Source organism: Phoca vitulina, unplaced genomic scaffold, assembly GCF_004348235.1.
Source record: "Phoca vitulina isolate PV1807 unplaced genomic scaffold, GSC_HSeal_1.0 scaffold40, whole genome shotgun sequence".
NCBI classification, from domain to species: domain Eukaryota; kingdom Metazoa; phylum Chordata; class Mammalia; order Carnivora; family Phocidae; genus Phoca; species Phoca vitulina.
In genome coordinates this window covers 3,581,898-3,596,548 of record NW_022589743.1, presented here as the reverse complement: position 1 = coordinate 3,596,548, position 14,651 = coordinate 3,581,898, and the positions used below count along the sequence as shown (strand labels likewise).

At 56.3% G+C, this 14,651-nt stretch overlaps 2 protein-coding genes across 2 annotated transcripts in view; one reads left to right on the top strand and one right to left on the bottom strand.

Annotated features, from left to right (window-relative positions):
• Window positions 1-13,434, top strand: part of GNGT2 (G protein subunit gamma transducin 2) — a 17,528-nt gene extending 4,094 nt beyond the window's left edge. The window contains exons 2-5 of the mRNA XM_032429054.1: window positions 9,725-9,883; window positions 10,905-11,014; window positions 11,796-11,880; window positions 12,276-13,434. Of these exons, the coding sequence (XP_032284945.1) occupies window positions 11,797-11,880; window positions 12,276-12,401 (210 nt within the window). The 5' untranslated portion in view covers window positions 9,725-9,883; window positions 10,905-11,014; window position 11,796 and the 3' untranslated portion in view covers window positions 12,402-13,434. The remainder of the gene's footprint in view (window positions 1-9,724; window positions 9,884-10,904; window positions 11,015-11,795; window positions 11,881-12,275) is intronic.
• On the bottom strand, window positions 14-9,459 carry ABI3 (ABI family member 3). The gene is made up of 8 exons (XM_032429048.1): window positions 9,073-9,459; window positions 4,849-5,016; window positions 3,633-3,809; window positions 2,207-2,292; window positions 1,979-2,074; window positions 1,637-1,791; window positions 893-1,108; window positions 14-562 (listed from the first exon to the last, which is right to left on the bottom strand). The coding sequence occupies exons 1-8, from the start codon at window positions 9,187-9,189 to the stop codon at window positions 399-401; spliced, it is 1,179 nt and encodes a 392-aa protein (XP_032284939.1). The 5' UTR covers window positions 9,190-9,459; the 3' UTR covers window positions 14-398.
• Window positions 13,435-14,651: the final 1,217 nt, after the last annotated feature.

The following is a 14,651-nucleotide window of genomic DNA, read 5'->3' as shown; positions in this document are numbered from 1 at the left end:
CTCTCTCTCTCTCTCTCTCTCTCTCTCTCTCTCTCTCTCTCTCTCTCGGGCCCCCTAGCCCTGCAGGGCAATCACCAGGAAGTCATCAGAGTTTTATTCGAAGGTGGCACTTGCAGCTGGAGACCCCATCCTTCGTGGAGTAGGGGGTCCTCTGTGGACAAGATCACCAAACGCTTTGACTTCCAGTTCTTTCCTGGCCACAGCAGGCCTTTGGGTACATCCTCTCTCTCCCCAGGATCCCTTCCCACCAAAATGAGGGGAAGGGACAGACCCAGCTCACAGACCAAGAGGTAGGCAGGCCTAGTCCAGCCTTGACCGTGGAGCTGGCTTTGTGCTGGAACTCAAGGACCTCGCTCAGGTCCAGTGCATGGGTCAGGAGCTCAGAGAGCCCCAGGCTGTCAACAGCTGGGCTCCACATAGTTCCCTGGGAAGAATCCAGTACCCTCCGAGCTGACGCCCTCGCACCAGCCATCTGAGTAGCGGCGTGTGATGCAGATGATGGTGCCCTTGGAGAAGGAGAGCTCGTTGTCCTTCTGGCGGGTGTATGGGTACAATGTCACCACTGCAGGGCGGGAGGAGAGGGTGCCATGAGACGTGCCTCCCGCCCTACTATGGGGATGTCAGGGAACATCTAGGGGGACGGCTGCAGGGAATGGGGCTCCGAAGCTCTTGGGACCCCCTCCCCAGCTGGGTTTAATAATACTCGGTGCCAGGCCAGCTGCTGTCTTTCCAGCTTGGATCCCCACTCCTGGATGAACGTTGGTCAGTTCATCAGAAAATAGGGAGGGGTGTGTGTGGGGGGGTGTAACAGGCTCATACCTTTGGGATTCTAGAGTAGAACCCGGCGGGGGGGGGGGGGGGGGAGGGATCCCTAGTCCCAGGAGTCAGGTACCTTTCTCCAGGTACGCAGCAGGGACCCAGCTAGGCTCTTCAGGCCCAAAGTCTGGTGGGGGCAGAGGCGGCAGCCCCAATTCCTCTAGATCCAGGGGCGGAGGAGGGGGCAGGTCCAGGGGTGGAGGCAACTCTGGTACTGGGAGGGAAAGAGAAAGCCTGCGGATGTGGCCCGGCGGAGGAGGGGGCAGGTCCAGGGGTGGAGGCAACTCTGGTGCTGGGAGGGAAAGAAAAAGCCTGCAGATGTGGCCCAGCGGACCCCCTCCAAAGGCCCCCAGGAAACTTCGCTGTTCAAAGTCAGGGTTCCTGCATCTACCCATTTTCTGTAATCTTTCTCCAGCCCCAGCCCATCAGGCCTCCACGATGAGGCTTCTAGAACGCAGTAGGTTCCCAGCAAACAAATGTTGAGCAGTGTAGGGCAGTGAGGCTCTGCCACTTAGCTGGGTGACTCTCGGGCAGGTCACTTAATTGAACCTGTCAACCTCAACTTCCATCTGTTAAATCAGAGTGTGAAGATCCTCTCACCGCTGTTAAAAGTTTAGTTGCGAAAATGGATGAGAAGCTTGAACACAGCCTGGTATAAGGCAGGCGCTAAGTGGAGTTGTTAGCTCACTTTCTCGGGCCCCTTCCTCTCCGCTGCCCCTACCCGGACGAGGCGTTCCCTGAGGCGGGCCGATTGGAGGGCGAGGGTGGGGAGGTGAGAAGAGACCCCGCGGTTGACCCAGGAGAGGGCGGAGCTCCTTACCCGGCAGGGGCAGGGACACTTCCTCCGGCAGAGGGGGCGGCAGGAAGACCTCGGAGGCCGGTGGAGGGGGTGGGGCCGTGGGGCTGGGGAGAGGTGGGGGTGGGGGTGCTGCCTGCCCCTTGGTCGTGGAGACCCCACCGACACCTTCGGCGCTGCTGAAGACCAGAGAAAGCGGGGCTCGGCTAGGTTGGGGGCCACCTTCCCTAACTCAGCATCCCCCCCCGCCCCTCCCCTTCAGTCGTGCGCCCCGGGCCTGTGATGAGCGTCCTCCCGACCCTAGTAGTCACCCTGACGACTGGCAGGAGTTCCCCTCAACCCCCCACTTGGACTCGTGGGGCTCACCCTGCCGAGGCCAGGGAAGAGACCGATGAGGCGGCGGAGAGTTTGCCCTCGGGCACCACCGGGAGCTGCACGGGCTCGGGGATCCGGGGTGGCCTCCTGGGGGGGAGGGTGTCGTCAGTTGGGGGGAAGGAAGGCTTCGGCGAGCAGGGGTCAGGTGCGGGCAGGAGGAAGTTTGGCTTCTCTGCGTGGAGGGTGGGGGAGGAGAGTTGCAGGAGCGCGAGGCCTCACCCCAGGGTGGCGGAGGCCGGTGCGGCAGGCGCCTTGATGCTCTTGCGCGAGAGGGTCCCGGTCCGCGACAGCTGTGTGGTCAGATCCTGCGGGGGGGCAGGGGGCGGGGCTGACGTCTATGGGCCCCCCTCACCCGCCTGGTCCCAGAAAGGAAACGAGGGAGAGGCGGCCGCGAACTGGCAGGGAGAGTGCGGGCACAGCAAGTTCCCACTTCCACTTCCCAGCCCCCTCTCCCACCCCACCCCACAGCCACCCCCTCTTGCTGCCGCCTGGGCCCCGGGCCTCTCTGGTCGCCCGGCTGCAGGCCCGACGGAAACCTGGAGCAGACACGGTCTGAAGGCCACTTCCTCCGCACAGCCTAGCATCCGCCCCTCGCGCCCAAAACATCTCAGTGGCCAGCTTGGTGGTCTCTAATTCTGATAGAGCCCGACCCCAACGCGAGGCTGAGGAGGTGGGGGCAGCGGGGAGGGAGGAGAGGACCAACACACTTAGAAGTATCCCACCTGCCGTTTGGACGGGTCTGCAGAACCGGCTTTAGGAAGCTCGGGACAGAGAGGGGCAGAGCATTTAAAATGCACAAATGGCCAGGCCAAGCCCACAGGCAAGGGAGCACCTGCGTTACTGGTGGGGTGTCCCCAAGCGTGGGGGACATGGGGAATGCTGTCCTCTGCTATTGTCCACTAGGCACAAGACAAGAGGGTCCCGAGCTGAGTCATAGAGTAGAAGCTGGGCAATGAGAAGAACTTACTGGTGGGGAGGCCTGGTGCCTGAAGGAGGGAGTGTGGTCTGCATATTATGGGATGAGAAGGGTTTCCAGGGGTCATTGAGACCCAGGGGAGCTTTAGTCTAACCTGGAATGTTGGCCTGCGGGAACTGAGGAAATGGGGTTGGGGACGTGTCCTCTCCCACCTCTCCGGAGAGGAGCCGAGAAGGAAATGGCAGTGTCAGGCTCCCCGGTCTTCACCAGGCCCCCTTTGAGAGGCTGCATCCCCACCAGTTCCCACCCACCAGCAAGCGGCTCTGGGGTGAGCGCTGCGGTGACCTCAAACCTCCAGACAGAGGAAGTTGCCGTTCTCATGTGGCTGGGGAGCCATTCTCATGCACGACCTGACACCTCCCTTCCCCGCTTCCCCTTCACACACACCCAGCCCCCACGGAGGGGGGTGCTCAGATGCACCCTCAGCAGATCATCTGAGGACAGGGTAAAGGCCAGTGGTGGAGGGACCCGTCAGGAAGGACTTTTAAGGAGGAAGGCTTGGAGAGAAAGGGGTCCGCTTAGGGTGATGGCTTCAGGGAGTGAGGAAAGACCAGGGCGGCAGGTTGAGACACAGAGGGATGTGGATGTGGAAGAGAACTGGGGGCCCGAGAAGGGAGCCATGACGAGGAGAGGGTGGGTTATGGGAAAGAGGAGGGGCCCTCTCTCTACCTTGATCCCATGGCCAATGTCATCCAGGCAGCCAAAGTTAAGCGGTCTCCTGTAGTAGGGCGTGAGGGGAGGGAGGCTGTCGGGGGCGATGACTTTCTGGCCAGGGGGCAGCCTCTGGACAGTGGCCAAGGTGCCGATCTCCCTTCGGGCCACCTTCTCCATGTGCATGTTCACCATCTGCCATGACAGGGTTTGAGGTGACAGTGGGGCAATCTCTGTCCTTCCTCTTACGGGAGGAAGAGGATAGAGACTTTGGGGTGGGCGTAGGGGCCAGGGGAAGCCGTGAGGTCCAGAGACAGAGTAAATGCTGTCCCCAGGGTCACACGGCATTTGGGAAAAGAGTTGCCAGGGGAGGATGGAACCACTTTGGAGCAACTTCCTGGTGGAAGAGAATGAGGGTTATTATTAGCTGAGCAGGAATCAGAGGAAAAGAGAAAACAGCACCCCTGGGGCTGCTGGGAAGAGAGGGGAGCGCTGGGCTGGCTGGGCAGCAGAGGTGGAGAACGCAGAGGTGGTGGAGCATCGTGGCTGGAGTGACTGTCTCTCTTGGGGGGACAAAGAAGTGAGTTCACTCCCTCTTGGAATGTTCTGTGGGGAAACTCACAACACTGGGAGGGTGGGAACCCCGGTCTGCTGGGGTGAGAGGAAAAGGCACAGCGCGCAGTGAACATGCGGGTGATGCGCGGGCTGATGGGTCAGTGGCTGTGTGCACGTGGCTGATGGGGCAATTCCTCAGCCAAGGATCCAGGAAGGGAGGAGGAGGGCATGTGTGCTAGATGGGCAGGGGCACGGCGTGGTGGTGGCCGTGCTTCCGGGGCTGAAGATGACCTTGCCAGGCAAACACTCCGGGATGAGGACACTTATTAAGTCACTGCCTGTGTTTAGCTGGAAACAAGATCCACTTGCCTCTTTCCTGTACTAGGCAGCCACCGCGATTGGTAAACCCTGCTTCCTACCATGCAGGATAGAATTCAGATAGAAGTCAGAAAGGAAAAGGACTGCCTTCAAGGAGTTCCTAGTCTGGTAGGGCAGCAAGGCCCAGCATGGAGACATAACCACAGAGATAAGGAGGCTCAATACCCTTGGGAAATGCCAAGCTCCCGTGGCGGAGTCAGGCGTTTGGAGGAAGGCAGGAAAGAACTTATTGCTGGAGAACATGTCCGAGTGGGGCCAAAGAACTGGGAGCCAGTGCAAGAAGCCCTCCCACAGCCCTTACCTGGCCCAGCGTGTTCACACGGGCTTCCACCTGCCGCAGGGAGGCGGCCTGCAGGTCTAGCAGACGCAGAGTGTGTCCGGCCAGACTGCCAACTTGGTAGGCCACACTGGCTAGTGCCTGGGTGGTAAAGGCCATGGTCTCCTCCAGCGCCTTCCTCTTGTCTGTGGCCTGAAATACACACAGCTCTGGTCGGAGGCCAGCCCCTTCCACTGGATCCTTGGCTGGGTGGGTAAGATGGGAGAGGGAGGACGTGGGGGCTGAACTGGGAGAGAGCGGTAACTCTAGATGTTTGACGTGGTTTCTGTGAGAATGAAGTTGTAGTAAGAGGGACTTGGGAACATTAGGAGAGCAAATCTGTTACCCTGAGGAATGGGGGTGCAAGGGGAGGGAAAGATCTCCCTCCTCAAAGACTCAAGCTGAGGATTGACCTGACCACCTCCACAGGACCTTTGGGAATAAAGGGTGAATAGTAGAAAGGAAAGAGGAAGGCAGTACTTTCAAACTTAAAAACGAACCAATCGACGCCAGACCCCCTATCCCAGACCTTCTAATCAGAACTCTGGTAGGATGGGAGAGGAAGGACGTGGGAGTAAGGAGTAAGGTCGACAAACCTGTGCCTTTAAAAGCTCCCCAGGGGACTCTTGTTCTGTTTTTCTCCAGTCTGCAGAGTAGTGTTTAGGAACCAATGATCTAGTCCATTTTATAGATCAGGAAATTGAAGCCCAGAGAAGAGTGACTTCATTCATTCCCTCCAGTAGCTTCCCAATACACTGAGAATAAAATCCAGACTTCCAACCGTGGCCTATATAGGGCCCCACAAGGCTGGCTCTGCTTTTCTCTCCCGGCTCTCCTCTACCACTCCCTCTCACTCCCCTCAAGCACATTGGCCATAAGGTTCCTTTTCCCAGATCAAGCTAAGATTGTTTCTACCTCAGGACCTTTGCACTTGCCATACTTCTTTTTAGAATCCTTCTTATTAAGTCTCAGCTCCTCAGAGACACATTTCATCACCACCTTAAGATTCTCCTAGCTTACTTCTATATTGACTCTCTACCATATTTACCCTGTTCTCTTTTCCTCATAGCGCTTAGCACTATCTATCAGAAATTATTTATCTATTTACTTCATTATCTATTTCCCCCCACATACTAAAATGTAAGCGCTGTGAGGGCAGAGAGCTTGTCTGTTTTACTCTGTATCCTACCCTGGAATAGTGCCCAACATACAGACAATATTTAATACATATGCATTTGTGAGTTAATTAATGAATTTAATGTGAACCCAAACACTTGCTGGGTATCTCCTTACTGCATGCCAGGCACTGGGCCAGGTGCTAGCCAGAGTCACACCGGCAGTCAGGGATGGAAGGGTGGGCAGGGAATGGTTGGAGACAGAAGAGGGTTTTTGGGGTTGTTTTTTTTTTTTTTTTTTTTTTTCAGTTCCAGATGAGACCATGGGGCTGAAGCAAAACTCCGGTCATTTGGTTCCCCAGGCGGCTTCTTCATCTTGGATGAGGAGCTGCTGCCGGTTCCGATCATGGAGCCACTGCCATTTAGCCTGTAGCCTTCTCTAGAGGGTAGGGGTGAGTCCAGGACAAATCTGGGCCAGGCCCCGTGCATGGACAGACAAGGCTGCACCATGCAGTCTCCTTGCTAAAGGCCCCTGGGTGCTCCCAGAGGTCTGTCAATGGAGAGCACACCTGGAACCTCTCAGAGCAGGGTGCCTCCAATGGAGCCTGAGCCAGGCTAGAGTCAAAGGGCAGGCCCAGAACCTTCTGGGCAGCCCCTCCTTGTCTTTGTTCCACCAGCTAGATGCTCATTTGCGTGCAGTTTACATCTCATCAGCCTATGTAACCAAGAGCCTTGAAAAGGCAAAGAAATCAACCGAGGATGTTGAAACCAGAAAGGAGAGCAGGTCTTGTTCTAGCTCAAGATCTTTCTTTAATAGACGAGGAAATGAAGGCCCAGAACAAAGCGGTTACTACTCCTCCTTTGGTCTGCACCCAGATTTCCTAGCTCACCTCGCCGGCACTGTCCCCTGTTTGGCCTGCCATGTGGAACTGTCAGCCCAGACAGGAAAATGTCTGCTTGGGTCCAGCTCCGGGAGGCTGCTGACCTTTGGTTTGGGGCTTGGCCCAAAGTTAGGTCCGGAGGTACAAAGGTATGAGATCCATTGTCATGGCTGACTGCTTATTCATCATGCAAATTACCTTGTCTGTAAACTCAGTGGACTCTGACCGAGAACTCTGCAGTCTGACCCCAGCCTGCCCTCCCCCAATTCCCCATGGGTTTCCTGACACCTGGTTGGGGTGCTGGGAGGGGCTGGGGGAGGGACAGAGGGCATGGGAACCAGGCCTTGTTTAAGGGCAGTTCTGAGAAGTCATCCAAATCCTTTGCAGGCATTTGCTCCCCAGACCGAGATCCTCAGAGAGGCCGGGAAAGGTAACTAAGGTCAATTAGTTAGTGTTCTGCATGAAGGAAGCAGGAACCCAGGGACTCTGACCTGGGTGTTTTTGCAAGGGCTGCCTCGCCTTGCTAGAATTGACTTTCATTATCTCTATGTGCCTTTCATCCTTCCGGCGGAAGATGATGATGATGATGGTGATGACAGTCATGGTAATAGTTTCCATGCATCCTGCCCCTCCTAAGGGACAGGCACTGGGCTAAGTGCTTTAACACATTCTCACATTTAACCCATGGGACCTCCGTGAGGAAAGGTGTAAGAATCAGAGGGTCACCTTGCCATGGGTCCTGTAGTTGCTAGGTGGCAGAGTTGGAAACTGGACTCAGGTCTTTGGGACCCCAAATCCTATGTGCACACTGTGCATCCGACAAACGAGAACCATCTGAAAGAGCCTGAAGGTGTGCAGAGGTTACTGAAGGAACGTGCAGAACCGCTTCTCTCCTTGTCCATAAGAGGAGCCTGCCTTCCAGCACCCTGAGACCGGGCTGGTTTACAAGCCATGGTCCATCTCATCTACAAGTGGGTCACTCAACATCTACACGAACGGCAGTTATTCAACTAGAGGTTTGGGGGTGGGCTGGGAGTCAGAGTTCTGGGTTCGAATCCAGGTTCTGCCACCAGCTTAGAGACCTGGGAAAGTGACCTGATCTTTCTGAACCTCGGCCTCCCGGCTGTGGAGTGGGAGTGGTTTTCTCCTCTCAGGACTGGGAGGAGGACTAAAAGAGGCCAAGTGAGGATAACATGCCTGCTCAAAGGAAGGGTGCAGAGCGTTCTCCCTGGTATCACCACTGACTCTCTTGAATCTGCCATTTTCCCATAAGCACTTGCTACTTCCATTATTTTTTTCAACGCTCCTACTGAGCCAGGAGCTTCCCAGGCCTGCCAGTGCAAAGAAACTGTCTTTAAGTCCTAGGGCCCGGCAGGGGAGGGGAAATGTGGAGAGGAGAGAGCCCGGCTTCAGAAGTCAGGAGGCTGATGCTCAACTCTGCCAAGTCCAAGCTGTATGACCTTGGACAAGTCACCTTGCCTCCCTGCGCTGCTGGTTCTTCATCTATGAAAGAGGAATAATAATACTTGTCTCATGAGGTTATGAGGATTAATGGAAAAAACAGAGGTGCTCAATCATTGCCAAGTTTCCCTCGATCCTCTTCCCGTGATCCGAGAATCCATGTTCATGGTCCTGGAACAACTACACGGTTTAGGAGACTGCTCTAAAATGCCGCGGTTGTCATCTTGTGCTGGTGGACTGCTCCCAGCCATCATGCTGTCCATGCCCCTGCCTCTGCGCCAGACCCAGCTTAGCCTGATGTCTCTCCACTCTCGCTCAAATATCAGGGAAAGGATTCTCCCCCTGGTGCCTCTCAAGTTCACGACACTGTTCGGGAGGTTCTCAAGTCTCACCCAGAGTCAGCGTGCACGTAATGATGCCGGCATTTGTGTGAGGACAAGCCTGGGCCCCTGCATCTGCACGGGACCCAGGAAGGAGACGAATGTCGGGGTGAGGCTTGCTGACAGGACGGAACAGTGTGGCCTGCCCGGGTGTCTCTGGGGCTCCGGGAGAAGGAAGGGGCACAGTGGGGCTGGGTAGCATGGGGTCAGGGCTGAAGTTTGGGGGGGACTGGAATGGAGCTGAGGCCTGGGGTGGAGGCTTTCCCAGGTGGGCCCAGGACGAGCACCTGTCAGGATGGCTCTCACGGTCCTGCCTTGAAGGCGGGCTGCGGGGGGGGCCAGGGTGTCGGGGCGGGTGCCCATGCTGCCTACCTGCACGTAGTTGTCCACGCAGTAGTCCGCGACCCGCAACAGGGAGCTGTGGTTGCCCCGCAGAGCCTCCCGGCCCGTGGGGATCTCGAACTCCTGCAGCTGCTGAAGCTCCGACATGGCCCCCCGCCTCTGGCTGGCTCCCCAGGGAGCCCGCTGGTTTTGTGCCTCACCTTGCTCTTGATTGGTCGCTCTGTCTTCCCCCCTCACCGCTTTTGGTTTCCTCTCAGTGAGAGACCCAAACCTGCTTGCAAAGGGCAGGCAGGCTCATTCCGGGACAAGAGGAAGTCAGTCTCCGCTCCCTGGGCCCGCGCCTCTCTGCCCCCTGCCCAGAGGAAGGGGGAAGCCAGGGGCCCCTGTGGGGGCCCAGTCCCCCAATCCCTCCCAGCAGAGGAAGCCAAGGTCGGGGCGCTGTGATTGCTCCCTGGGCCTGGAGAGGAAACTGTTTGGGGGGGGTGGGGAATGGGGTGGGAGACTGAGGAGGAAGGGGGCTGGCCTGCTCTGGGTGGGCGGTGGAGGCGGATTTTCCACTCATGGAAGGGGAGGAAAGGGCAGAGGGTGGGGGCTTCCTTGGGAAGCTCAGGGATGAGTCACCAAGGGCCCGGGGAGTGGAGGGTGGGTAGGATATGGAGACCAGTCGTGCCGGGGACTGTAGGGTGGCGCAGCAACCATGGAAACCAGCCAAGGCAGCAGCCAGAGGAATCAGCTCAGACAGCAGGAAGACACATCCAGAGGTCCCCTGAGAAGTGTGAGCAAGCCTCGGAAGGGCTGTGTGTGAAGAAGCCCTGGTGCACATGCTCTGTGCCTGGTGGAGGTAAGCCCAGCTGTAGCGCCAAGGATTCGGATTAGACAACAGGAAGGAATTGGCTTTGAGAAGCACCAGGTTCAAGTTCCAGGTTAACTGGTCGGTCTTAGGAAGCAGCGGTGGACAGAGCACCGAGCTGGCCTCTAGAGGTCTGTGCTCTCCATCCTGCATTTACAGCACAGTTGGACTAGAAACCTCCAGGCTCCTGTCCTGATCCTAAATTCTTCGCGCTCCCAGCTGTGAGTGGGACTCGGACCCTGGAGCGGGGGAGTCAGGATGGGCTCCAGGCCTCCTCCCAGCCCCTTCCAGAGCCCCTCCTGTCAACCTAGAAACAGGACAAAAAGAGGATCCCTAACTGACCGTATTGATCTCTTAAGCATCTGCTTCTTGGGAGGGTCCCCTTGCCATGGGACAGGTGTCAGCCTGAGCAGGAGCTCAGTGTCTATTAAACAGCATAGCCCTTGGGTGGTCCTGGAAGGAGACCGAGAGAAATATCAGGATGTGGGCCCTGTGTTCAGCGATTGGTGAGGGAGACCCCCACTCAAGGCCCAGAGAAGACGTGGAGGCCAAGAAGCATGGACACGGGCACTGGAGGTGGCGATGGCCCCAAGTGTTGACAAGAACGGCATCCTAAGTAAGGAGTCCATTTTTATTGAATGAGTGAAGGAAGACTGAGCTAGGAGAAGCTTGTAAGGTATAATCACGGGGCTCCAATGGGAGACACAAAGGCTTCTTGGGTGAGGGACGTTAGGAGCTGGTCTAGGACTTGCTTCACTGAGAAGAATAGTCTCAGAACAGGCTCAGAGGTAGTGGACGGGAGGGCTTGGGAGACAAGGCACGGGGAGGGGAGTGTGTCGGGCTGAGGGTGAGAACTGGCTACAAGCCAGGCGGGTCTCGAAAGGAGCAAGGCGTACGTAGGGGGCAGGGTGTCCGCTCCAGTGGCAGTGAGGGCTTGGAGGCTCAAGCCAGCGGATGGGCTTAGGACCTTGAGCCCATGATCAGCTTAGGCATCAGAGATTTTGGCTTTCAGACCATCTGCTTTATCTGAAGACTTTCAGAAGCTGAGGAGCCGGGAAGCTCAAACACCATCTTGTCTGAGTCGAAGACCAGTGACTTGAAGGGCACGCTCTTTCTTGGCAGGTGAGAGGGGCTGAGGTTGCACTGGGCTGGGATTTAGTCTTAGAATTATTAAAGTTGGGCCCCCGGCAGGCCTTCCTGATAACCCTGTCCTGATGATGATGATATCAGTAACTATAACAATAATAATAATAGTCATGATGTGCCATACAGAGGGTTAAAATATTTTATATGCATTATTTTCTTAGGATTCACAAAAATCATACAAGGTAGGTACTGTTATTATACCCATTTTGCAGACAGGGACACTAAGACTCAAGGAGGTTGGGTGACTTGCCTAAGCCTCACAGCTTGGAAGTGGCAGAACCAGGATCAGAACTGGAGTCTGGCAGGCTCCAGAGCCTTTCTCTTAACCACTAGGGTACACTCTCCCCTGACAGGATCTGCTGTTTCCCGAAAACGTCTACCTGTGCCATTATGTGAAACAATAACCTGGCTTCCCGAATTCTATTCACTGAAAGAGACTCCTTTTCTCTCCCTTCTCCATGCTCTGATTCCTGTTCCGTCCATAGACAGATCGTACTCCAAGGGCAGAGCCTGTTCCTCTCCCATCAGACTGGGGGCTGTGCCTCCCCCATCAGACTGGGGGTACCCTCTCCTCCAGAGCCTGGACTCGTGATGGGGTGGGGTGGGAATTAATCTGTGGTGTGAAGTGAGGGGATGGGCAGGGAAGAGGGTGGAAGTTGAGGTGTGGAAAGTGCAGGAGGGAGCTTCTGTGGGGAGCCCAGGGGATTTGCAATCCCAGCCGCGGAACCCTTGCCAGGAGCAGGTCTCTCTGGAGCAGGATGGCCCAGGAGCTCAGCGAGAAGGAGCTATTGAAGATGGAGGTGGAACAGTTGAAGAAGGAAGTCAAGACCCCACGAACCCTGGTGAGGCCCCTCTTCCCTTCCCTGACTCTGCTCGCCATGGTGTCCTGGTCCTCACAGAGCCTGGCCCCCAGGGGAAGCGACAGGCGGTGGGCTGCTGAGGCCTCCGCAGAACAGCAGAAGGGGCAGGAGTGGGAGGTGCCTCTAGGCCAAGCGAGGCTGCAGAGGGAGGCTGGGGCTTAGCCCCACAGAGGGGCCAGGGGTGAACCCCGCAGCCTGGAGGCCGCAGCGGGCCTGGCCCAGCGCCCCTTGGAGGTAAGCACCCACCCCCCACCCCCGCCTGCCCCTTTCTCTTTCTCCTCCCCAGCCCTCTGTCCAGGCCCTGTTTTCCTGCACCGAGCAGATCATGGATGCCCACAGACAAACGAGGGCTGCAACCACCCTTTGTTTTCTCACAGATTTCCAAGACAGGAAAGGAAATCAAGGATTATGTGGAGGCTGAAGCAGGAAACGACCTTCTCCTCAAAGGCATCCCTGAGGACAAGAATCCCTTCAAGGAGAAGGGCGGGTGTGCGATAAGCTGAGGGCCCTGGGGCCCCGCCCCCCGCCCATCTGTCCCTCCTCAGCCCCGCTCTTCACCGGGAACCCAGTGTCCGGGGACTCCCAGGGGCCCGGGGACTCTCCACCCTCTCTCGGCCACAGCAGGAGTAGACACTTGGCCCGTGCACTGGGGAGCTATGCCCCACTCCCACCTTCCGTTCTCCTCTCCTCCACCCGCTGGGTCACTTGGAGGCCCTCGAGGACAGCTTCTTGGGCTCAGCGGCGGGCACCTGCTGTGGTGGGGTCCCCAGAGCTGGCCACGCCCCGAGACCCCGGACAGCACCCTTAGGGACGTCTACCCCTCCCTGGAGCCGTCCCGTCTCTCCCTCCACTCTCTTCCTAGGAGCCAGCATTCCTACTCAGAGTAGTTCGGGTTGAGGGCCAGAGTTGGGGGGGGGGCCCTTCTTCCCCATCTCATGTCTGACCCTGTGGGCCTCCTCCTAGTCACTCCAGAGGGCCTGACGACAAAAAGAGTTTGTAAAGTCATGATGTCATGATTCATGTAATGTTCCGGAGCGTCTGTTCCGTGCTGGGTCCTAGGGAGAGAAGAGTAGCCGCGCGAACGTGGCGGGAACTGAGTTTGCAATGAAGTCAGTAAGCGCTACTCTGCGAAAGGACCAGCAGCGGTGTGGGGCACACAGCAGACAGACACACGCTCAGGGCCACGGGCAAGGTCCTCGTGAACTGTTGCAGGCCAGTGGGCCGTGCGGGGGGACGCGGCAGACAGAGGCCCAAGAGGGAGATGCGTGAAGCCTTGAGGGACCTCCCGTGAGCCCAGTTAAGAACTGTGTTCCCCACCCGCAGGGACAGGCAGGACGCAGCCAAGCGACAGGATTTGATTAGCAGGAGGGAGGCTGGTTCCTGCTAAGGAGGATGCGGATTCCTGGGCCTTGTTAGCAAGGAGATTATAGTCTTATGGAACCACAGAAGTGATGAGGGCGCAGAAGGCAAGCGGAGGACAGAGCACAAGGGGACACCCTGCAGCCCTGCCCCCCCCCCCCCGTGGGATCTGTGTGACATTCCTCAGGCACCCCCCGCTGCCCTAAAGCTAAGGGAAGGAAAAACAAATGGTTAACTCACAGAGATCCCAGTCCTGCAAGACAGGAGTCTCCCTCATTTTACAAAGGTCTTAGTGATTTACCAAGAAAAAAAAAAAAAACAACATTCTTATCAATAACCTAACTTCCAGAAGGAAACTCCCAACTGTCTTACTGTTAATGCTTTCCTAGAGGGAAAAACAATGACAATGGCAAGGCCTCCATTATCTTGTAGGTCCTCTTTAGCATACAAAAACTCTTTTTGAAAACCTCGCTTTTTCCTTACCCCCAACTCCCAAGTATATAATCAAGTCACCCCTCACAACCCCGATGCAGCAGCTCTTTCTGCCCATGGGTCCTGTCCCCGTGCTTTATTAAAACCACCATTTTGGGGGCGCCTGGGTGGCTCAGTTGGTTAAGCGACTGCTTTCGGCTCAGGTCATGATCCTGGAGTCCCTGGATCAAGTCCCACATCGGACTCCCTGCTCAGCAGAGAGTCTGCTTCTCCCTCTTACCCTCCCCCCTCTCATGTGCTCTCTCTCTCATTCTCTCTCTCTCAAATAAATAAATAAAATCTTTAAAAAATAAAAAAATAAAAAATAAATAAAACCACCATTTTGCACCAAAGACGTCTCAAGAATTCTTTCTTGGCTGTCGGCTCCGGACCTCACCCCACCAAACCTCACCTACATTCAAAAACTACATCAGGGCGCCTGGGTGGCTCAGATGGTTGGGCGTCTGCCTTCGGCTCGGGTCATGATCTCGGGGTCCTGGGATCGAGTCCCGCATCGGGTTCCCTGCTCGGTGCAGAGCCTGCTTCTCCCTCTCCCTCTGCCACTCTCTCTGCTTGTGCTCTTCTGTCTATCTCTCTGTCAAATAAATAAATAAAATCTTTAAAAAAATAAAAACATCAACAAAATTGATAAACTTTAAAAAAAAAAAAACTACATCAGAAGGACTCACATGATACAATGCATTCAGTGCAAAGTCTGTGTGTGTGGTGGGGGGAGTCAGGGGGACCCATAGGAGGGCAGCCTAATCCAGCCAAATGGGTGAGTTGCGTCCTGGGAGGGAAAATCCGTAAAAGCCTCTAGAAGGAGGTGATATCCGGAGCTGAATCCTAAACACTGCAGTTGTAAATGGGCAGATGCATGGCAAATCTGGCTGAAGTGGCCGTATAAACAGAGGCATAGGTAT